At 51.1% G+C, this 24,541-nt stretch overlaps 1 protein-coding gene and 2 non-coding genes across 3 annotated transcripts in view; all 3 read right to left on the bottom strand.

Annotated features, from left to right (window-relative positions):
* LOC119974807 (protein spinster homolog 3-like) overlaps positions 1 to 24,541 on the bottom strand; it is a 209,366-nt gene that overhangs the window by 87,413 nt on the left and 97,412 nt on the right. Inside the window, exons 7-8 of the mRNA XM_038814074.1 lie at positions 14,060 to 14,203; positions 6,134 to 6,323 (exon numbers count right to left, since the gene is read on the bottom strand). Of these exons, the coding sequence (XP_038670002.1) occupies positions 6,134 to 6,323; positions 14,060 to 14,203 (334 nt within the window). The remainder of the gene's footprint in view (positions 1 to 6,133; positions 6,324 to 14,059; positions 14,204 to 24,541) is intronic.
* LOC119975321 lies at positions 17,981 to 18,099 on the bottom strand. The gene has a single exon (XR_005462737.1). It is a non-coding gene; the product is annotated as a 5S ribosomal RNA (ribosomal RNA).
* LOC119975318 lies at positions 24,123 to 24,241 on the bottom strand. The gene has a single exon (XR_005462735.1). It is a non-coding gene; the product is annotated as a 5S ribosomal RNA (ribosomal RNA).

Raw genomic sequence — 24,541 nt, 5'->3', positions numbered from 1 at the left:
ATGTCGCATGTGTGTACTGTTTGTGTATGTGTAAGAGGGTGGTGTGTGAGTGTGTGTGGTATGTGGTGTGTGTGTGTTGTATGTGTGTGAATGCGTGTGAGTATGTTGTGTGTGTGTGTATGTGTATATGAGTGTGGTGTGTGTATGTATGAGTGTGGTGTGTGAGTATGGTGTGTGTGTGTATGTGTGTGAGTGTGTGTGTGAGTGTGGTGTGTGTATGTATGAGTGTAGTGTATGAGTGTGGTGTGTGTTGTATGTGTGTGAGTGTGTGTGTGAGTGTGGTGTGTGTATGTATGAGTGTGGTGTGTTGTATGTGTGTGTGAGTGTGGTGTGTGAGTGTGGTGTGTGTTGTATGTGTGTGAGTGTGTGTGTGAGTGTGGTGTGTGTATGTATGAGTGTGGTGTGTTGTATGTGTGTGAGTGTGTGTGTGAGTGTGGTGTGTGGTGTGTGAGTGTGGTGTGTGTTGTATGAGTGTGTGTATGTGTGTGAGTGTCAGTTTGTGCTGAGGGATAAAATGAGGAATGTAGCACTGTTTGAAGAACAGGAGACTTCTCCCCAATGTCCTGCCAATATTTGTCACTCAACACAAATCACTAAAACAGATTGTGTGGTCATTTATTTGTGGGCCCTTGTGTACAGATTACTGTGTTTCCTGTTTTGGAACAGTGACAGCAAAACAATGTTGGAACTGGGGAGGATAAGGACTAGGGTAATTAATTTTAAAAGATCTGAGATTAATTATTTAAAGGGAAAGGCAACGCTCGGGGTAAATCACAAGGATTTGTAAGAGGTACACGTCTCTGAAAGTACCTGCCTCTTTAAATAATGCAATGTTCTTGCCAAGATTTGGTTCGATGGCATGTGTGAAGAATTTAATGTGTAAGGGTAAGTGCTGAGGGAGCCTAGAAAATGTACTGAGGACCTGTGACACACAGACTGAACATTACATGGTGAGGTACAATTAACCTGCTGTTACGTACAGCTTTCATTGCATTTCTCTGCCAGTAATCTGTACTTGTTTTGGTTTTGTTAGGTACAGTGCAGCCATCTGCTGGCCAGATGGAATATTGCCACCATCACCAGCCAGTCTCCAGTTGACTTGCCCACTCCATGCGTGGCAGACTTTTCCTCGGTATCCAGTCAGTGGCCTTTGTAAAATAATTTACTTGAGCCTTGGCCATGATTGTGGGAAAGGCTGGATCCCTCAAGTTATCACAATTAATCAGGTTACGGCCGCTGTCCCTCAGAGATGATCTGACTTCCATTTGTCCTTTGCTATCGGGAGGTTAGTTTCCATTGGGGGCTGGAGGTGAGCACTGCCTCCTCAGGTTAGTGATCACACCTTCTATTTACCAACTCTGCCTCCTGAGCACTCCTGCCTCACTTTCTATTTCAGTGACTGGAATGACCTGTGAGTTCAACCTTATCTGTTGCCACACATTCTCCTTATCTCATGTATTTTGTCCTCCCTCTTTCCACTTTTTTCTGTATTGTTTCTTGGGATGTGGGCATCGCTGGGCAAGGCCAGCATTTGTTGCCCATCCCTAATTGCCCTTGAGTTGCGTGGACTGCGAGGCCATTTCAGAGGGCGTTTAAAAATCAACCACATCGCTGTGGATCTGGAGTCACATGTAGGCCAGACTAGGTGAGGATGACAGATTGCCTTCCCTAAAGAAACATCAGTGAATCAGATGGGCTTTTAGAATAATCGATGAGTATTGTCATGGCCACTGTGACTGAGATTAGTTTTGTTGTCCAGGTTTGTTCATTTAGAATTAAAATTCCGCCAGCTCCCATGGTGTGATTTGAACCCATGTCGCTAGGGCATCAAATAAAATAAAAAGAGTGTGCTGGATAAACTCAGCAGGTCTGGCAGCATTTGTGAAGACAGAAACAAAGGGAAACAACAGAGTCCCATTTTGGGCACGTTTAACAGGGTGTTTCTCAGTGGCAAGAACGGTCCCGCCATCAAATGGGACTCTCAATCAATAGGCTGGCAACCGTCACACTAACATGACTGAAATCCTTCGCTCAATCAGGCATCAAAGGTAAAATGAGGAGGAAAGCCAGGCTGGCAGTGCCAAGATGCCTGGGTGGCAGCAGGATTGCACGGATACCACTCTGTCCAGAGCCCAACCACCCAGGGGCCTCCAATGGCCTGGGAGAACCCCCCAACCCCCCGGTGCCATTATGCCTGGTCCACGTTTGTGTGGACCAGTATTAAACAGCACCATGGCGAGGGCAAGATCCAGATCGCAACACCTCATGAGGTGTTCCGAGGATCACAAATTTCGCCAGAGGCTTGTCGTGATATTTAACGTCTTTGTCGCGTCACCGAGTCAGGTGCAACAAGGCCATTTGATCGTGCCCACAGTCAACGTTTCGAGTCCAATCTGACTCTCCTTTGGAACAGGTTCTTAAGAAGTCTCACATATGAAACGTTCACTCTGTTTCTCTCTCCACAGATGCTGCCAGACCTGCTGAGCTTTGCCAGCACTTTCTGTTTTTATTTCAGATTTCCAGCATCTGCTGTATTGTGCTTTCATCACTGGGGGCATTCGCCTGGGCCTCTGGGTTACTTCTGGTGCATCATTTCCACACAGACCTACCAATTCTGTGGTCCACAGCAAACCCCTCTCACCTCGCGGCATTGGGAAAGGTCGACGGAGCATTTTACTTGGCATGCCCTTCTGTGATGGGGCCAGTAACTTTCAGAGTTGCTACTGATTCTTCACTAGGTGTTGGGAGCAAGTAAGTGCCCCATCGCCAATGCATTCTTAGAAAACTAAATTGTAAGAATTTACAACCTTTGCCTCCCAAGGGCCTGTGATTGTTATAGTTGTAACCCTCTGCTTTCCTCCCCCTTCTACCCTTCCTCAACATCCTGGCCCACGCTGACTTGTCTTCTTGTCCAACTATTGCCAGAAACCAGGCTTCAGCTGGTCCTAATCCATCTTATTTCCTGCTGTTCCAATGATCTCCAGTCCATCCATTCTGTCTGAATGTCCCAAAATAAAACTTTCCTCCTCATTTTGTCTTTGATATCTGATTGGATGAAGGATTTTGGGCATGTGAGCATGGCAGTCACCAGTTTACTAACTGAGAGTCCTGGATGATTAATCTGAAGACATCAGTTCGAATTGCACAACATCATTTGGAGAATTAAAATTCAGTTGACCAAATAAATGTGGACTTAAAGAGCTAGTGACCATATGGTTCACTAATGTCCTTTAGGGAGGGAGATTTTCCACCTTGCTCGGTCTGTGCGTATCCAAACCCACAGCTAGCCACAGTTGACTCTCAGCTATTCCTTGAAATGGCGGATCAGAAAGCCACTCCTTTGTATCAAGATGCTACAGAGACGTTGAAGCAGAATAAAACCAGATGGGCCACATAGGACTGACCCATGAGCTGGATATGACCACAGTCCACCCAGCCCCTTTATCCCCCTTAAAAATTGGGTAAGCTGACAAGTCAATTTAACTGCCACAGTAGGGCCTCACGGTAGCATGGTGGTTAGCATCAATGCTTCACAGCTCCAGGGTCCCAGGTTCGATTCCCGGCTGGGTCACTGTCTGTGTGGAGTCTGCACGTCCTCCCCGTGTGCGCGTGGGTTTCTTCCGGGTGCTCCGGTTTCCTCCCACAGTCCACAGATGTGCGGGTTAGGTGGATTGGCCATGCTAAATTGCCCGTAGTGTAAGGTTAATGGGGGGATTGTTGGGTTACGGGTATACGGGTTACGTGGGTTTAAGTGGGGTGATCATTGTTCGGCACAACATCGAGGGCCGAAGGGCCTGTTCTGTGCTGTACTGTTCTATGTTCTATGTTCTATAAGTTAAGCAACAGCCCAATATATTCATCTGCACAGAGTGAAATCATTCAGCCAGTATCCCATATCGATTACAGTATCAACATTCCTGGGAATGTCCTTTCCCAGTGGCAAGACAGACCCACAAAACGTTGTACAGTTTAGAGGGAGTGGTCTCAGAATCCTTGGCACTGACTCTGGGGCCAGGGAGGTCTCGTAGCACCAGGTCAAACAGAGAGAAGGGAATCTCCTGTTGAGTATCACCTAACACCACCACCCGGCACGTGTTCCTCAGCTGAAGAGTCAGTACTCTTTCATGGTGAACACCAATTGGAAGAAGCACCAAGGATGGAAAGAGCACAAGGCTCTGGGTGAGAGTCCTCAATGTCCATCAACACATACCGACCAAGCTGGCCGAATCCCAAAGGACATAGCTACTGGACTTGGCCTGTTCCAGGTAAATGGAATAGATTTCATAGTATTATTTGAAGATGAGTTGGGGAGTTCTCCCCGGTGCCCTGGTAAATGTTTGTACTTCTACTAACATCATTAAACTGATTAGCTAGTTATCATCACATTGGAATGCATGGGAGATTTTGTGTGCAATTTATCTGCTGTATTTCAGACAAGGCAATAGTGATTACACTCAATAATTGGTTACAAACTGCTTTGAGACATCCTGAGGTTGTGATAGACACTGTAGAAATGCATATTTATCTTATGAAAAAAGATAACTATCATTAATGATTAATGTAGTGTAGGGTAACATCAGGATAAACACAGAGTAGTGTAGGGTAACATAGAACAGTACAGCACAGAACAGGCCCTTCGGCCCTCGATGTTGTGCCGAGCTATGATCACCCTGCTCAAACCCACGTATCCACCCTATACCCGTAACCCAATAACCCCCCCCTTAACCTTACTTTATTAGGACACTACGGGCAATTTAGCATGGCCAATCCACCTAACCCGCACATCTTTGGACTGTGGGAGGAAACCGGAGCACCCAGAGGAAACCCACGCACACACGGGAGGACGTGCAGACTCCGCACAGACAGTGACCCAGCCGGGAATCAAACCTGGGACCCTGGAGCTGTGAAGCATTTATGCTAACCACCATGCTACCGTGCTGAGTAGTGTAGGGTAACATCAGGATTAACACAGAGTAGTGTAGGGTAACATCAGGAATAACACAGAATTGTCTAGGGTAACACCAGGATTAACACAGAATAGTGTAGGGTAACATCAGGATTAACACAGAATAGTGTAGGTAACATCAGCATGAACACAGAATAGTGTAGGGTAACATCAGGATTAATACAGAGTAGTGTAGGGTAACATCAGGATTAGCACAGAATAGTGTAGGGTAACATCAGGATTAACACAGAATAGTGTAGGGTAACATCAGGATTAACACAGAATAGTGTAGGGTAACATCAGGATTACGGAACATCAGGATTAACACAGAATAGTGTGGGGAACATCAGGATTAACGCAGAGTAGTGTAGGGTAACATCAGGATTAACACAGAGTAGTGTGGGAACATCAGGATTAACACAATAGTGTGGGGAACATCAGGATTAACGCAGAGTAGTGTGGGGAACATCAGGATTAACACAGATAGTGTAGGGTAACATCAGGATTAACACAGAATAGTGTAGGGTAACATCAGGATTAACACAGAGTAGTGTAGGGTAACATCAGGATAACACAGTAGTGTAGGGTAACATCAGGATTAACGCAGAATAGTGTAGGGTAACATCAGGATTAACACGAGTAGTGTAGGGAACATCAGGATTAACACAGAATAGTGTAGGGTAACATCAGGATTAACACAGAATAGTGTAGGGTAACATCAGGATTAACAGAATAGTGTGGGGAACATCAGGATTAACAAGAGTAGTGTAGGGTAACATCAGGATTAACACTGAGTAGTGTGGGAACATCAGGATTAACACTGATAGTGTGGGGAACATCAGGATTAACACAGTAGTGTAGGGTAACATCAGGATTAACACAGAATAGTGTGGGGAACATCAGGATTAACACTGAGTAGTGTGGGGAACATCAGGATTAACAAAGTAGTGTAGGGAACATCAGGATTAACACAGAATAGTCTAGGGTAACATCAGGATTAACACTGAGTAGTGTGGGGAACATCAGGATTAACACAGATTGTAGGGTAACATCAGGATTAACACAGAATAGTGTAGGGTAACATCAGGATTAACACTGAGTAGTGTGGGGAACATCAGGATTAACACTGAGTAGTGTGGGGAACATCAGGATTAACGCAGAGTAGTATAGGGTAATATTCATACTTACATATGTCAGTGCAATGGAATGTTTGGCCAGCACAATAGCGATGAAGAGACAAGGGCTGCTGCTCAACATGCCAACTGCACAAATTAGAGGATCAGCTTCTGGAATCTTCTTTTTTAAGTATTTTGAAGTCATTGCTCCTATTCCGATCCCGACGATTCCTGTCACGCAGGTTATGGCTCCAAATATTAAACTGTGCAAAGTGAGTGCGGAAGATACAGTAACTGCACGGGACACACAGGTGTATCAGCAGCATAGACTGATAAAGCATCAATACATCCAGCCTGTCTGTTAATGCCCAGAGTATGCTGTGATGTCCAGTGTCAGTGCCCTGCTCTCTATTACATGCACTGGTTCTGCTCCATTTTAAGGAATGACACTTTTATCCTGTCTCCGTTTTCTTCGCCTACACTTCCAAATAATAATGTTGGCCTGGACCCTGCTACAAAGTGAGGGTGAATAAAAGGTAAAGGTCTTGTGTAAAAAGACCCAGTAATTTGTGGCAAGCAAGAGACATACTGTGAGTTGTGAGTCACCACAAATCGCTGGCCAATTTCTGTCGCTTGCTGTTAGACTTGGAAAAAACACGATCTCGCCCTCAGTGACCACTTTTGATCCAGAGAAAGGAAATTTTTTAAGGGAATTGTTAGTTGCTTTTGACATTTAAGACAATGCATTGATTGCAAAGGGATTAAATATAATTTTCTTGGATAGGAAGAAATACTGGTGCAGGACGTGGTGAACCTTGACCTGGAAGCAGCAACAACAGGCAGGAAGTTAAGGTTACAGATGCCATGTGGTCAGGGACAAAGAAACTCCAGCAGGGGATGAACAGAGAAGGTACATTTACAAGGAGCTTTTTGTGTAGTATATTTAAAAGCGTCAGAAAGCTGGCCTATGTTCAGGGGCCGGGATTCTCTGAAATCCCGGCCAAGTGTTGATGCTGGCATCAAATCCGGCGCAAGTGTAGCGCTAACAATTATAATCAAAGACGAGAGACTAGTACAATCGAGGCTTTATTGCTGTGCGATGATATTCCTCCATCTGCAACTGTAGACTAAGGTCTGAGTGACTCACACGCATATTTATACACAAGCTCCCTGTGGGCGGAGCTAGCCGGCAGGGGCTTGCCGGAGGAACCTGTATTACAGGGTACAGGCATACATCCCCCTACTGCAAGTACACATCACTACAGTGGTTATATCACCACATTCACCCCCTGTAAAAAAATGAGTGCGGTGGGGGTGACGTGTAACTATAATACAAAGGATGAGCTAGTTACAAGAGGGTCCAAACAAAGAAAACCAAGAGTCCATCGGGTTAGCAGGTTACTGGTTGAGCCGAATCGGCGGTCGAACGTTCCGCTGTGATCGGCGTAGCTGTGGTGGCGACGCCGGCACAGGCGGTGGTGGCAATGATGGTGCAGGTGCTGGCGGTGTTGGTGCTGGCTGCTGGCGGGATGACACCAGTGCGAGCCAAAATCTTCCGTGTCCTCCAGTGTGGGCAGGGGGACGAGGGATGGACCTGGTGGGGACGAATAGGGGGGCGCCAGGGAAAAGGAGGGTGGCATGGGGGGAAAAAGGGGCGTGGGCATGGGATCGGCACCTGAGGGAGCCAGGTCCCGGAGCGAGACTGTGTCCTGGCGGCCGTCGGGGAACTCCACGTAGGCATACTGAGGGTTGGCGTGGAGAAGGCGTACTTTGTCCACCAGGGGTTCCGCCTTGTGGTGCCGGACATGCCTACAGAGAAGGACTGGGCCCAGAGTCTTGAGCCACGTTGGGAGCGACACCCCGGATGTAGACTTCCTAGGGAAGGCAAAAACACGTTCATGGGGTGTACTGTTAGTTGCGGTGCACAGTAGTGACCGAATGGAATGGAGCGTGTCAAGGAGGACCTGCTGCCAGCGAGCGGCTGGGAGGTTCCTGGACCATAGGGCCAGCTGGACGGCCCTCCATACCGTCCCGTTCTCCTTCTCTACCTGCCCGTTTCCCCGGGGGTTGTAGCTGGTCGTCCTGCTGGAGGCAATATCTCTGCTGAGCAGGAAATGACGCAGCTCATCGCTCATGAACGAGGATCCCCTGTCACTGTGGATGTAGTCGGGGAAACCGAACAGGGCTAAAATGGAATCCAGGGCCTTGATGACGGTGGCAGACGTCATATCCGGGCATGGGATGGCGAAGGGGAACCTAGAAAATTCATCGACCACACTAAGGATGTAGGTGTTGCGGTCGGTGGAGGGGAGGGGCCCTTTGAAGTCCATGCTGAGGCGTTCAAAGGGGCGGGATGCTTTCACCAGGCGCGCGCGATCTGGCCGGTAGAAGTGCGGCTTGCACTCGGCACAGATCTGGCAGTCTCTGGTGACTGTCCGTACTTCCTCGACGGAGTAGGGCAGATTGCGGGCTTTCAGGCACGGAGCTGGTTCACTTGTGCGCTGGCACATGTACCTCGGGAGAGGGCGTCTGGGGGCTCATTGAGCTTGACGGGGCGATACAAGATCTCGTAGTTAAAGGTGGAGAGCTCGATTCTCCACCGCAAGATTTTGTCATTCTTGATCTTGCCCCGCTGCATGTTGTTGAACATGAAGGCTACCGACCGTTGGTCAGTGAGGAGAGTGAATCTCCTGCCTGCCAGGTAATGCCTCCAGTGCCGCACCGCTTCAACGATTGCCTGGGCCTCCTTTTCAACAGAGGAATGCCGAATTTCGGAGGCGTGGAGGGTGCGTGAAAAGAATGCCACGGGTCTGCCAGCCTGGTTTAGAGTGGCGGCAAGTGCGACATCTGAAGCATTGCTTTCTACTTGGAAAGGCAGTGTCTCGTCTACTGCGTGCATCCCGGCCCTGGCTATGTCAGATCGAATGCGGGCGAAGGCCTTTTGTGCCTCGGCCGAGGGGGGGAAATGTGTGGACTGGATAAGTGGCCGGGCCTTGTCCGCGTATTGTGGGACCCACTGGGCGTAATAAAAAAAGAACTCAAGGCAGCGTTTGAGGGCCTTGGGGCAGTGGGGGAGGGGGAGCTCCATGAGGGGGCGCATGCGGTCGGGGTCGGGCCCCAGTAGTCCGTTTTGGACTATGTAGCCAAGGATGGCTAAGCGGTCTGAGCGGAACACGCACTTCTCCTTGTTGTACGTGAGATTAAGGAGAGATGCGGTGTGGAGGAATTTAGAAAGGTTGGCATCATGGTCCTGCTGGTCATGGCCGCAGATGGTGACATTGTCGAGGTACGGGAAGGTGGCCTGCAATCCGTACCGGTCAACCATTCGGTCCATTTCTCGTTGAAATACCGAGACTCCATTCGTGACGCCGAAGGGAACCCTCAGAAATTGGTACAGACGACCGACTGCCTCGAAGGCAGTGTAGGGACGGTCCGATTTACGGATGGGGAGCTGGTGGTAGGCGGATTTCAGGTCAATAGTAGAGAATACCCAGTACAGTGCAATGTGATTGACCATATCAGAAATGCGGGGGAGGGGGTACGCGTCGAGCTGCGTGTACCGGTTGATGGTCTGGCTGTAGTCCACGACCATCCTGTGCTTCTCCCCGATCTTAACCACTACCACCTGGGCTCTCCAAGGGCTGTTGCTGACCTCGATGATACCCTCCCGAAGCAGCCGCTGGACTTCGGACCTGATGAAGATCTTGTCCGGGGTGCTGTACCGTCTGCTCCTGGTGGCGTCGGGCTTGCAGTCTGCGGTCAGATTGGCAAAGTGTGAGGGAGGCTCGCCCTTGAGGGTCGTGAGGCCGCAAACGGTGAGGGGAGGTAGGGGTCCGCCGAATTTGAGGGTGAGGCTCTGGAGATTGCACTGGAAATCCAGGCCTAGTAAGAGTGACGCGCAGAGGTTGGGGAGAATGTACAGACGGAAACGGTCGAATTCCACGCCCTGTACAGTAAGTTTAACCAGGCAGAAACCCAGGATCGGGACAGAGTGGGACCCGGAGGCGAGAGAGATCTGGCAGTTGGCGGGATGGACCGCAAGGGAATAACGCCTTACCGTGTACGGGTGGACGAAGCTCTCGGTCCTCCCAGAGTCGATGACGCAGGATGTCACGTGGCCGTTGACCAGCACCGATGTGGAAGAGGGTGCCAGGTTGCGAGGACGCGACTAGTCTTGCGTTACGGAGGGGAGTAGCAGGCGATCGGCGGTCGAGTCAGATGAGTCCGACGAGGAGCGGTAGCGACCCGTGTCCCGTGGCCCCGACCCGGGGGAGGACAAAATGGCGGCGTCTGGAGTACCTGTGGATAAAATGGTGGCGCCCATGGAGCGCACGTTGTGGGGTCAGGCCAAAATGGCGGCGCCCATGGAACGCACATGGCGGGGGCGGCGAAAGATGGCGGTGCCCACTGATCGCACGTGGGGTCGGGGGAAGCGGACGGCGGAGCCCATTGAGTGAGCAGCTGAGGCGAGGGGACCGGGGGCGCGATAGCGGCAACCGTCCGGGACTGACACACCACTGCAAAGTGGTCTTTCTTGCCACAAGCTTTGCAGGTCGCTGTGCGGGCCGGGCAACGTTGGCGAGGGTGCTTCTGCTGACCGCAGAAGTAACAGTGGGGACCCCCAGGGAGCGCGATGAGGCGAGCAGCGCAGGCATAGTGCGCGGGGGTGGCTGCTGGGGGGGCCGTTTGCGGGGTCCACGAGGGGTAGGACGGGTGGGCCTGGGGGGCCATTTGCAGGGTTCACGAGGGGTAGGACGGGTGGGCCAAGTGGCTAGCAGAGTAAGATCGCGCACTACGGGAGGCGGCCGTCATGGAAAGCGCCAGGGCCTTTGCGGCTGCGAGGTCAGGGGCGGCCCCTTCCAGCAGTCATTGCCAGATGGGGTCCGATGCAATGCCTGTAACAAAGGCATCGCGCATGAGTAAGTCAGAGTGTTCCGTGGCTGTGGGGGCCCGGCAGTAGTAGTCTCGTACCAGAGGTATAAGGGCCCTCCAGAAGTCCTCAATCGACTCACCCAGCTGCTGGACGCGAGTAGAGAGTTGATGCCTCGCAAACAGGGTATTCGCCGACTGTGCATAGTTCTCCTTGAGCAGTTCCATAGCTCTGGTGTAGTCAGTCGCATCTCGAATTAGCGGAAAGACACTGGAGCTAAGTCTGGAGTACAGGAGTTACTTGTTCTGAGCCTCCGTCGGGGGAGGGTTCGCTGAAGAGATGTAGGCCTCGAAAACTGCAAGCCAGTGAACAAAGTCTTTCCTGGCGTGAGGCGACTGCGGATCCAGCTGCAGACGGTCAGACTTGATTCTGATGTCCATGGTGAACGGAAAATCGCACAGCAATAAATTCAAGCGCTAACAATTATACTCAAAGACGAGAGACTAGTACAATAGAGGCTTTATTGCTGTGCGATGCTATTCCTCCATCTGCAACTGTAGACTAGGGTCTGAGTGACTCACACGCATATTTATACACAAGCTTCCTGTGGGCGGAGCTAGCCGGCAGGGGCTTACCGGAGGAACCTGTATTACAGGTACAGGCATACATCCCCCTACTGCAAGTACACATCACTACAGTGGTTATATCACCACAGCAAGTGACGCCGGCGTCAATCGGCCTCCAGGCCCAGGCATTCATCCATTCCTCAGAGGCTAGCACAGCACCGGAGGGCTGTGCACTGCTCCAGGGCCAAAAGCCAGCCCTACACAGCCGGCGCGGGTCCGCGTGTGCACGCCATGGCCATCTCCGCGCCGTCCCCTGGGCAACATGGCAGAGCCCTACAGGGCTCGGCGCGGAGGAACATAGGCCCACCCGGAATGAGCGCGCCCGCTGATCGGTAGCCCCCGTTCGCGGACCTGGCCACCATGGAGGCCCCCTCCGGAGTCGGCTCCCCCCCGCCCCCACCAGGACGGCCCCTGCAGCCAGTATGCCGAGTTCCCGACGGGAAGGGCCACATGTGAACCACACCGGCAGGACTCGGCGGAACTCGGTGGGCACTTGACCGGTCGAGCGCGGAGAATCGCCACGGGGGCCGCTTTGAACAGCCCCCAACTGGCGCCGGCGTGACTGGCAATGATTCTCTGGTTGACGGAGAATCTGCGGTCCGGCATCGGAGCGGCGTGGCGGGTTTTGCACGCCTAACGGCGATTCTCCGACCCGGCGTGGGCTCGGAGAATCCCGCCCAGGGTTAGAGCAGACATTGCATATTGGACAATTCCGCTCCTATGCTTCAGTTTTTGCCAGAGATGACCAAACCGCTTAACGATCAAAAGTGGCTCTGGTGAATCCATGCCATCTAGACTATCGAGAACTAGCTAAGTAGGTTCTGCAGGAGCATAATGGATGACGACCGTCTCTGGCCCACTCGGAGGAGCGGGGCGGCCATTACAGATGGCTCAAAGACCAAATCCATTTGAGTGCAAAAAGAGTGAGATCGCACACTCTGGAGTGGGAGTTGGAAAGACTGTGACTGCAAGTGATGGTCCTTTTTCTAACTGCTGGTCTGTGTGTAATTCATCATTTGGAATGACTGTAAATTGCCTGGTTAGTTCAGATTTAACCTACGTGGATTTGCGTTAAAGTCAAAGTTACAAAAACTGAAATCTTGTTGGTAGCTATTTCACTTGGGGACCGTTTGGTTAACTTGGCTGGTTTGGTTGGCAGCTCCCCCACGGAGATTGTCACAACATCAACCTCCCGGTGAGTTTCAAGAGATTGTTGGACCAGTAAAACAGATGAAAACCCGTCAGCAGATCCCACACTCCAGAATCTCTGGGCATATTGAAGAGTTATTAGGTGAAAGGAACCAGCCTCAAGGAGAGCAGATGAACTACTACTCCTTTATTCAAAGGGATCCTTGTGAAGGTTGAGGTATAGAAAAAATGGGGTTGGTTTAAGTGATTGAATGGTTATCATTCAATGACTGGGATGATAATACTGAGATAGGAATTCAAATCCCACCATGTGTGAGAATTTCAATTCATTTATTTTTTAAACCTGGGGAAAAAATGCAACAGTGACCATGCCACCTGACAATTGTCATAAAAACCAAACTAGTTTGCCAGTACCTTAGGCAAGGAAACCTCTCCTTATCTACCCGTAGCCTAAGGCCCACAACAATGTGGTTCACCTTTAACTGCCCTCTGGCCTAGTAAACCACTCGAGTTACCTTGGCATGGAGATGAAACGGAAAAGAGGGCGAGGGTGACATGCCAACTCTGCCACCTTCGACACTCACCCTCCTAGTAATAGTCATAGAATTTACAGTGCAGAAGGAGGCCATTCAGCCCATCAAGTCTGCATCGGCTCTTGGAAAGAGCACCTTACTCCATTCTATCCCCAAAAGCCACTGCCACCCATGTCATCTTGGTCTGTGGGGTCATTGGTACTTGAGGCTGGAGGCCAGAATCAGTTGTTTATAGAGATGGTGATTGAGCTTCCTACTTAGAGTGGGCAGCAAATGTAAGGATGGCCATTTATTATTCATTATTAATCATCTTTTTTTTAAATGGGGTTTTCTTCTTGGACCACTGCAGATTGATAAGTCTGAATGGTGTTTGCTAGCCCCAATTCTAGAGGGCAGTTAGGAATCACCCACATGGGGCAGCAAGGTGGCGCAGTGGTTAGAACCACTGCGTACGGCGTCGAGGACCCTGGTTCGATCCCGGCCCCGGGCCACAGTCCGTGTGGAGTTTGCACATTCTCCCAATGTCTGCGTGGGTCTCACCCCCACAACCCAAAGATGTGCAGGGTAGGTGGATTGGCCACGCTAAATTGTCCCTTAATTGGAAATAAAAATAATTGGGCACTTTAAATTTATTTTAAAAATAGACTCACCCATACTGGATGGGAGTGGAGTTGTGCAGGCTTCCTTCCTTTAAGGACATTGGTAAACAAGTTGGGTTTTTAGTCCAGGCCTCTGGATTATTAGTCTAGTCAAAATAACCAGCACATTATCAGGATCCCTTAGTTTTGGTTAACTCAACGAGAGGTGGTGTCCAGCCTTACCTGTCATGTGAGCTGTTGGTTGTATGCTCAGTGAAGTTATTAATGTTCCTTGCACGAAGCAGGAAGACAGGCGTCCAGAATCCCAGGGCCCCGGTTGTGAACGAGACAGATGCAGTGCCAAACGATGACAACACGAAACTCCGGCTGAAAACCCAGATCGAGAGGATTTAATGAGAGGTATCGATGGATTTGAAATCAGGACACCTCCCACCCACCTGACGTTGCTGTAAACGTTAGGCATTCCCACATCCCCTTCACTTTTCACACTCCCAGCGGGAACGGTTACTCGTGCCAGTTATACCCAGACCAAGCCCACCCGCCCTCCGATGCCAACGTCAATGGGCTGGGCTTTACAGCCTTTTCCTGCCAGGCGTGTTTTTAGTGGGGTGACGGGGGTGGGGGGTGGGGTGGGACGACAGTGGGGGGGGGGGGGGGGGGGGGGGGTGCGGGGCACGTAAAATATGATTGGTGGCTAGTCCAACCCCTTCCTGCTCACTCCAACCTGTTCCTCATGATAGGGTAGTCGGGTGGGCATCAAAATCAGCAACCATCTGACATTTAAAAAAAATAATTAACAGGCAATCGAGCTGGTTAACAAGCCAACTGACCATATATTCTGCTGCAAACGCTGGGCGCGATTCAGCGAGAGCACAATGCAGCTGGTGAATGCTGGGAGAGGCTTGCAGCGAGCTCCCGACAGGCTCCTTGACTCCCCGGATTCTCCGATTCATGGGACCAAATGATGCTCGCGGAAGTAGCCTCCCTCAATTCTTCGGCCTCCCCAAGGTGGCTGCAGCAGGGCGCCGCTCAGTGCTGGTCCACACACACGTGGACCAGGCAGAACAGCACCTGGAGGTCTCCCAGGCCATTGGAGACCCCAGGATGGTCAGGGCAAGTGCAGGGTGGCTCCCTGGCCTTCCCCTGGAACACGGACACCTTGGCACTGCCCAGCTGGCACCTTGGCACTGTCGCATTGGCACTGCCAAGGTGCCCATGTGGGACTGCCAAGCTGGCAGGAGCACTGTCAAGGTGGCAGTGCAAAGGGACCCGAGTACCAGGGTGGACCTGCCAAGGGCCTGGGGGTGAAGGGGCCATGCCCATGAAATGAGGGTGGAGGGGGGTTTGAAGGGTGGGGGAGTGCAGGGCAGTTAAGTAGGGGCCTCTGGGTGGTTGGATAGGTGATGGGTGGGAGTCCGAGAAAGGAGGGGGTTCTGAAAGGGGAATGGGGGGCCTGAAGACATCATAGCGGGGTGTCCTCACTTGGGGGGTGTGGGGTAGTGCCCATGTGTGGGGAGTGACATTGCCCATGGGTGGAGGGGGAACAAGCTCACTTAGCGATCGGGGCGCCCTTTCAAAATGGTGGCCCGATCTCGGAGTTCAGCTCCCCAGTGCTGAACAAAACTCTAAGGGCGTAATTCTCTGCTGCCGGGATGCTCCGTTTTGCCGGCAGCCGGGGGAGCTTCCGACAGCATGGGGCTGCCCCACAATGGGAAATCCCATTGGCCAGTTGGCAAAACGGAGAATACTGACGGCATGCCGGATGGAGAAACCTGCCCAAAGTGTGGGCTAAACCGATGAGAAACTCCCCAGGGCCCCAAAAAATGACTAAGTATCATTGAAAAGCGGTGGGGAACTCGCCGTTAGAAATTAACTGAGAAATTTGTTGGGAGAATCGCCCTCACTGTAAAATGGTTGGCGTGGGCTGTTTACGAAACTATTTTGTTGAAAGGGTGATGAGGATATTACTGGGCGGGGAATGCTGAAAAGGTGAAGGGCTGGGTTAGAGCGGGGGACCAGCCCTGGAAAGAGCACCCCACCCAAGCCCACACCTCCACCCTATTCCCTTAACCCCACCTAACCTTTTTGGACACTAAGGACAATTTAGCATGGTCAATCCACCTAAATTTCCCATCTTTGGCTGTGGGAGGAACACAGACAGTGACCCAGCCGGGAATCGAACCCGGGTCCCTGACGCTGTGAAGCATCAATGCTAACCACTGTGCTACAGTGTCACCGTGTATTAAACAGATCACTCCCACCCAGCCCCCAACCCCGACCCCAACCCCCAACCCCGACCCCAACCCCCAACCCCAACCCCAACCCCCAACCCCAACCCCAACCCCAACCCCAACCCCAACCCATCCCGACAAATTCTGATTACTGCAAATACAAGATCCTGAGGATAAGTGTTGGCCAGTTGTTGCTATCAAGGAAAATTAGTTTACAAATCTCGAACACTCAGCTGAAATTATTGACAACAACTTGTGTTTTGTACCAGCAAAGATGGGGGGGGGGGATTCTCCATTACCCAACGCCGATATCGGAATCAGCAATCTGGCGGAGAATCGACTCCGCCGCCCAAATCGGGGTTGGCGCCGGTTTGTCACCGGTCAACTATGCTTCACCCCCTCGAAATGACGTAATCGCGGCAAGTGCCATGCGCGGGTGCAATGGCTTTGACGCATCATCAGCCGGCACTCCCAAGATGCTCCGCCCCCAATGGCCAATGGGCCAAGCTCCTGACCGCAGTTGGGAACATGGCGTGGCGGCTGCAGACTGTGTCCAGCGTCGCCACACTCAGCCGGGATCAGTGGGTGGGTAAGGTCCTTTCCTATCCTGGGGTTCCCCATTCACCCACCAGTGAAAATTACCTTTCATTGTTTACCCACAGTAAGGGTTTCACTTGAACCTTGACTGGCTGCTCCACTCTGTGCTGCACCGACCCACCACCTTATTGTTGCTGCCTCTACTGGCCCGGGGGGGGGGGGGGGGGGGGGGGGGGGGGGGGGCTTCGCTTGGTGTTGATAGGTCCCAGGCTCATCCAAAACCACAAACCCTCCTCTCTTCCACTCATCCTCCCATCCCCAAACCCCATCAAATTATTGTAACAGGTCACAGGCTGGCAGAATGGGCTGACAGGTGGCAGATTAATACAGAGAAATGTGAGGAGATGCATTTTGGCAGGTTGGCCAGGGGGTGGAAATATAGATTTCATAGTCATTCCAAAGTGAGACTTGGTGGTTCATGTGCATCCATCTTTGAAGGTGGCACGACATATCGAGGGAGCTCTCAGCAAAGCAACGGGATCCTGGGTTTCATAAATATTTAGCGCAGAAGCAGTGACATTATGCTGAGCCTTTTAGAAAGATCTTGTTTTAGCCCCAACAAGAGTCTTGTGTCCAGTTCTGATGATCACAATTGAGGAAGGATGCGAGGGTCTTTGAGAAGGGTGACGAGGAAATTTATCAGAATGGTTCCAGGCATGGGGGATTTTAACTACAAGGCTAGCTTGGAGGAGCAAGAAGTGCTCTCCTTGGACCAAAGGAGATTGAGGGGTAATTTGATTGGTACAAGGATTGGTGGGCACAGGCTTCGGGATTTGAGCAAAAGATGCAGGGAAGGACGTGAAAAAGAAATGTTTAAAGAGTGAGTGCTGCTGACCAGGAAGTCGCTGCCCACGAGGAAGCTGGAAGTGGAAACAATCAATGATTTCAAAAGGAAATTGGATGGACATTTGAAAGAAATAAACGTGCCGGCTACAGGAATAGAGAGATGGGGACTGACTGGATTGTTCTGTGGAGAGCCATCATGGATTTAATGGGCCTTTGTGTGCTGTAATAACACCATGGCCAATCTTTGGGCGGCTGCTCTTTCCCTCCTAGTTTTCTGCGCACCTTATCTCTCCTCTCTGCTACTGAGTTCTAGTGTGCGTCAGCCAATAAGAGTTTTTTACCCCTTTATTTTCAGCTTCTCGCTGTGTCTCATCCTCTTGTCTACATGTAGCAGGAGGAGAATGTGCAGCAAAGCAATGGTCAGAGGAAAGTGAGAGAGAGAGAATGCAGGAGGCAGGAATGAAAAGGATGTTTGCGGATTGGTGAATGTGAGTGTGGTGATGTTTGAGCAGCCTCTGGTGGCAGCAAAAGCCTACTGCACCTGGTATTCCCAGGCGGTCTCCCATCCAAGTACTAACCAGGCCTGAATCTGCTTAGCTTCCGAGATCAGACGAGATCGGGCGTTTTCAGACTAGTATGGCCGTAGGCATTTGCTTGCTCCTTTTCTCCCTACTTAAAGCTGTATAGTCTTGACAGTCAGTCTTTTTACAATTTTACATCATTGCACTGCACACAAACATTCATATTTTTTCTTTCCTTTTTCCCCACATTACTCTCTTGCTTTCTCTCTGCCTCCCATACGCACAGACTGCAAGCCCTGCCCCCACATCTTCATTGTCTTCCCTTCAGCTTTAAAACTGTTACCACCCCTCGGGGGCCAAGGACTATGTTCTAAAAGATTCCCTGCCTTTTGTATAATGTATCAACTCCTCCACTAATTGGGGGCGGGTTTCCCCTTAACAAGGGGGAACCTCCTGGGGGCCCTGGTAACGGCGCCGTGGCTGCTCCCTCCCATGAGGTATACCACGAGTCCGGTGGTGACGGCTACCCCCAAGATATGGGGGCAATGGAGGCGACATAGGGGAGAAGTGGGGGGCTCGATGGAGGCTCCGTTAAGGGGGAACCATAGGTTCGTCCCGGGGAACATGGATGGGGGATTTCAGGGATGGTATAGAGCGGGCATTAGACAGCTGAGGGACCTGTTTATCGATGGAAGGTTTGCGAGCCTGGGGGAGTTGGAGGAGAAATTTGGGCTCCCGCCGGGAAACATGTTTAGATATCTGCAGGTAAAGGCATTTGCTAGACGGCAGGTGGAGGGATTCCCTGTGCTCCCCGCGAGGAGGGTGAGTGACAGGGTGGTCTCGGGGGTCTGGGTCGGGGAGGGGAAGATATCCAATATCTACAAAATTATGCAGGAGGTGGAAGAGGTGTCAGTAGAGGAGCTGAAAACAAAGTGGGAGGGGGAACTGGGGGAACAGATCGAAGACGGGACATGGGCTGATGCCCTAGAGAGGGTAAATTCTTCCTCCTCGTGTGCACGGCTTAGCCTCATTCAATTCAAGGTGCTGCACAGGGCCCACATGACTGGGACGAGGATGAGTAGGTTCTTTGGGGGTGAAGATAGGTGTGTCAGGTGCTCGGGGAGTCCAGCGAACCATGCCCATATGTTCTGGGCATGCCCGGCATTGGAGGAGTTCTGGAAGGGGGTGGCGAGGACGGTGTCAAGGGTGGTGGGATCCAGGGTCAAGCCAGGATGGGGACTCGCGATCTTTGGGGTTGGGGTAGAGCCAGGAGTGCAGGAGGCGAAAGAGGCCGGTGTGCTGGCCTTTGCGTCCCTAGTAGCCCGGCGAAGGATTTTGCTACAATGGAAGGATGCGAGGCCCCCAAGCGTGGAGACCTGGATCAATGACATGGCGGGTTTCATTAAGCTAGAGAAGGTCAAATTCGCCCTGAGACGATCGGTGCAAGGGTTCTCTAAACGGTGGCAGCCTTTCCTCGACTTTCTGGCTCAACGATAGGGTACTGGGACAGTAGCAGCAGCAACCCGAGGGGGTGGGGGGAGACGTTGATTATGTTTGCTTATTTTATTTAAATTTGATTTATTTAATTTTAATTTATGGTTAAATTCTCTTGTTGGGAAGGGGGGGGTGGTGGGGGGAGTATGATACATGTGATGTTACGGTTTGGAGGGAATTGTGGGTGTTATGGGGCTGTTAGTTGCATATTACTGCTTGTTGCTATACTTGTTGTTATATTTTTATATTTTATGTAAAAAATTTCAATAAAAATTATTTAAAAAAAAAAACAAGGGGGAACCTCTCAGTATAAAAACCCGGACCTGGGTGCAGGTCGAGAAGGATGGCCTTTCGGGACAGCAGTTGTTACTTTTCTAATTATTGTGCATCTCGTAATAAACATCTGTTCATTTTGGTCCTCTCATCGCTCCCGAGCGAGCGCTCCCTCCCTCCCTCCCTCCCTCCCTCCCACCACTCACTCTCTCCCTCCCTCCCACCACTCCCACCCTCCCTCCCACCACTCCCACCACTCCCTCCCTCCCTCCCTCCTTCCCTCCCACCACTCACTCCCTCCACTCACTCACTTCTCTGCTCATTCACTCCTCCATTCACTCACTCTGCCCAATCCACTCACTCTGCTCCACTCACTCCGTCCACTCACTCAACCCTTCAAATGTGTACACTCGGCGAGCAGCCTCTTCTCCGAGCTACTCTTCCCAACTCTGATCACAGGCGATCCTGGAGCTTTGATCATTTGACATTCTCACCACATGGGCCATCTGATTGTGCAATTCCTCATCATGTGATATCTGATCACGTGACCCGACAAATGTTCTGACCTTGAAAGCAGGGATGTCACTCCCCATTCCCGCCCACCATTCAGACTGGTCTCCATTGGAGCCACTTAACCTCATGTGGCAATTTGTGCAGCCTAGTTGTCAACCTTATTTTAACACACCTCGTATTCAACACACACAGTCCATCTGCATGCAGCCACTTTCATTTTCTCCTCCACCTAATTGCTGCTTATTGGAAGCGGAAAGGACACCGGCTTGTAGACGTTGAAAAGAGGAATAAAGGTGCATAAAAGAGTGTGCTGCCATCGGAGAGAAGTGAGTAATTCCATACTGTATTGGATAGCAGCAGATTCAGAAGCACCATGTGAAATGTAGACAGGATTACAAAGTATATGTGCAAACACACAAAGTGTTCTGAATAAGGTTGATGAGCTGCAACATCCGTATGGGAATGTGATATGGTGTCAATAACGGAAACATGGCTTCAAACTGGTGAGGACTGGACACCTACTATTCATAAACACAGTGTTCAGAAAAGATAAGAAAGGAGAAAATGATGGTGTGGCAGTACTGACCTGGGGAAAATAGGGATGGCCCAGAGGGGGGTGAGGACAGAATCCATTTTGTTACAGTTGAGAAGCAATAAAGGTTTGATGACACTACTGGGGGATTCTATAAGTCTCCAAATAGTGAGAAAGAGATGAAGGAACATATCAACAGGGAAATCTGTGAAATCAGGGACCTTCCGGCAAATATCAGGTAGGATAGTGTTCGAATAAAAGGTAAGGATGGGGAGGAATTTCAGGAGAATGTCAATGGTCATAACCCCCACGAGAACCATGAGGTACCATCATTGATCTCCCCATGGCACTCTTGGAGTTTGGGCTTCCCTGATTGGAGGCGGAGGCCACCCACCTGGGGCTGGTTATGAACTAAGAAAGAAGTTGACCCAAAGCAGGGCCTGGTGTTGCCGAATCCTCGCTGCAAGGACTGTACAGAGAGTGACATGCTGCCTTGTGCAGGACTCAGTAAATAGAATAAACGTTATGTTTATTTACCGCCAACTTACTCTGAGTCGGGGGTACTTGTGGGAGGTGCTGGAAAGGTTTGGGTTCGGGGAGGGGTTTGTCAGTTGGGTGAGGCTGTTATATGAGGCCCCGATGGTGAGCGTAGCCACGAATAGGAGGAGATCGGAGTACTTTCGGTTGTACCGGGGGACGAGACAGGGGTGTCCCCTGTCCCCCTTGCTCTTTGCGTTGGCAATTGCATTGAGGGAGTCGAGGAATTGGAGGGGTCTGGTGCGGTGTGGGGAGGAGCACCGAGTGTCACGTTACGCAGATGACTTGTTGCTATATGAGGCAGACCCAGTGGGGGGAATGCCGGAGGTGATGAAGATCCTTAGGGAATTTGGGGGCTTTTCAGGGTACAAGCTCAACCTGGGTAAGAGTGAGCTGTTCGTCGTGCACCCGAGGGATCAAGAGGAGGGGATTGGTAGGCTCCCACTGAAAAGGGCAGGGAGGAGCTTTTGGTACCTGGGAGTCCAGGTGGCTAGGAGCTGGCGGGCAGGGTGCAGTCCGTCAAGATGACGGTGCTCCCGAGGCTTTTGTTCCTGTTCCAGTGCCTCCCCATCCTTATCCCGAAGGCCTTTTTTAGGAGGGTCAATAGGAGTATTACGGGATTTGTATGGGCGCATGGGACTCCGAGGGTAAGAAGGGTGTTTTTGGAGCAGGGCAGGGATTGGGGGGGGCTGGCGTTGCCCAACCTCTGTGCGTAAGTGGGTAATGGACGGGGCAGAGGCAGCATGGAAGAGGATGGAGATGGCGTCCTGCGTGGACACGAGCCTGGAGGCGCTGGTAACGGCGCCGTTGCCGCTCCCTCCAACGAGTGATACCACGAGCCCGGTGGTAGCGGCTACCCTCAAAATTTGGGGGCAATGGAGACGGCATTGGGGGGAGGTGAGGGGCTCAATGGCGTCCCCGATACGCGGGAACCACCGGGTTGTTCCAGGGAGCATCGATGGTGGGTTTCTTGGCTGGCATAGGGTAGGTGTTAGGAGGTTGAGGGACCTGTTTGTGGATGGGAGGTTTGCGAGCCTGGGTGAGTTAGAGGGGATGTTTGGGCTCCCCCCCGGGGAACATGTTTAGGTAAATGCAGGTTAGGGCGTTTGCCAGGCGGCAGGTGGAGGGGTTCCCTCTGCTGCCGCCACATGGGGTACGGGACAGGGTGCTCTCGGGGATGTGGGTTGGAGGAGGGAGGATTTTGGACGTGTACCACATCATGCAGGAGGTGGATGAGGCCTCGGTGGGGGAGCTGAAGGGTAAATGGGAAGAGGAGCTGGGTGAGGAGATTGAGGAGGGGACGTGGGGTGTGCTAGGTGACAGGTGTGTTAGGTGCTCGGGGAGCCCAGCGAACCACGCCCATATGTTTTGGGCATACCCAGCGCTGAGGGTGTTCTGGAAGTGGGTAGCAAGGACGGTGTCGAGGGTGGTAGGATCCAGGGTCAAGCCAGGCTGGGGACTCGCAATTGTTGGGGCTGTAATAGAGCCGGGAGTGCAGGAGGCGAAAGAGGCCGGTGTTCTGGCCTTTGCGTCCCTAGTAGCCCGGCGGAGGATTTTGCTTCAATGGAAGGATGCGAGGCCCTACTGTTGACTTGTGTTTTCAGATTGGAAGATGGTACAATGCCATTCTCGGGGGCAGTAGTCGGACCAGTGCTTTCTTTGGTCTGTATAAATGGCTTAGATACTGGAATGCAGATTTTTAAAAAATTTCAATTAAACCAAATTTGGACGGGTGGCGAACCACAAGGATGATAGTAAATTATTGTAAAAGGTCACAGGCTAGCAGAATGGGCTGACAAGTGGCAGATTAATACAGAGAAATGTGAGGAGATGCATTTTGGCAGGTTGGCCAGGGGGTGGCAATATAGACTTCATAGTCATTCCAAAGTGAGACTTGGTGGTTCATGTGCATCCATCTTTGAAGGTGGCACGACATATCGAGGGAGCTCTTAGCAAAGCAACGGGATCCTGGGTTTCATAAATATTTAGCGCAGAAGCAGTGACATTATGCTAAGCCTTTTAGAAAGATCTCGTTTTAGCCCCAACAAGAGTCTTGTGTCCAGTTCTGATGATCACAATTTAGGAAGGATGCGAGGGTCTTTGAGAAGGGTGACGAGGAGATTTACCAGAATGGTTCCAGGCATGGGGGATTTTAACTACAAGGCTAGCTTGGAGGAGCAAGAAGTGCTCTCCTTGGACCAAAGGAGATTGAGGGGTAATTTGATTGGTACAAGGATTGGTGGACACAGGCTTCGGGATTTGAGCAAAAGATGCAGGGAAGGACGTGAAAAAGAAACGTTTAAAGAGTGAGTGCTGCTGACCTGGAAGTCGCTGCCCACGAGGGAGCTGGAAGTGGAAACAATCAATGATTTCAAAAGGAAATTGGATGGACATTTGAAAGAAATAAACGTGCCGGCTACAGGAATAGAGAGATGGGGACTGACTGGATTGTTCTGTGGAGAGCCATCATGGATTTAATGGGCCTTTGTGTGCTGTAATAACACCATGGCCAATCTTTGGGCGGCTGCTCTTTCCCTCCTAGTTTTCTGCGCACCTTATCTCTCCTCTCTGCGACTGAGTTCTGGTGTGCGTCAGCCAATAAGAGCTTTTTCTCCCTTTATTTTCAGCTTCTCGCTGTGTCTCATCCTCTTGTCTACATGTAGCAGGAGGAGAATGTGCAGCAAAGCAATGGTTAGAGGAAAGTGAGTGAGAGAGAATGCAGGAGGCAGGAATGAAAATGATATTTGTGGATTGGTGAATGTGAGTGTGGTGATGTTTGAGCAGCCTCTGGTGGCAGCAAAAGCCTACTGCACCTGGTATTCCCAGGCGGTCTCCCATCCAAGTACTAACCAGGCCTGAATCTGCTTAGCTTCCGAGATCAGACGAGATCGGGCGTTTTCAGACTAGTATGGCCGTAGGCATTTGCTTGCTCCTTTTCTCCCTACTTAAAGCTGCATAGTCCTGACAGTCATTCTTTTTACAACTTTACATCATTGCACTGCACACAAACATTCATATTTTTTGTTTCCTTTATCCCCACTTTACTCTCTTGCTTTCTCTCTGCCTCCCATACGCACAGACTCCAAGTCCTGCCCCCACATCTTCATTGTCTTCCCTTCAGCTTTAAAACTGTTACCACCCCTCGGCGGCCAAGGACTATGTTCTAGAAGATTCCCCGCCTTTAGTATAGTGTATCAACTCCCCCGCTACTTGGGGCGGG

Source organism: Scyliorhinus canicula, chromosome 12, assembly GCF_902713615.1.
Source record: "Scyliorhinus canicula chromosome 12, sScyCan1.1, whole genome shotgun sequence".
Classification (NCBI taxonomy): domain Eukaryota; kingdom Metazoa; phylum Chordata; class Chondrichthyes; order Carcharhiniformes; family Scyliorhinidae; genus Scyliorhinus; species Scyliorhinus canicula.
This window is presented reverse-complemented; position numbering and strand designations above follow the sequence as displayed.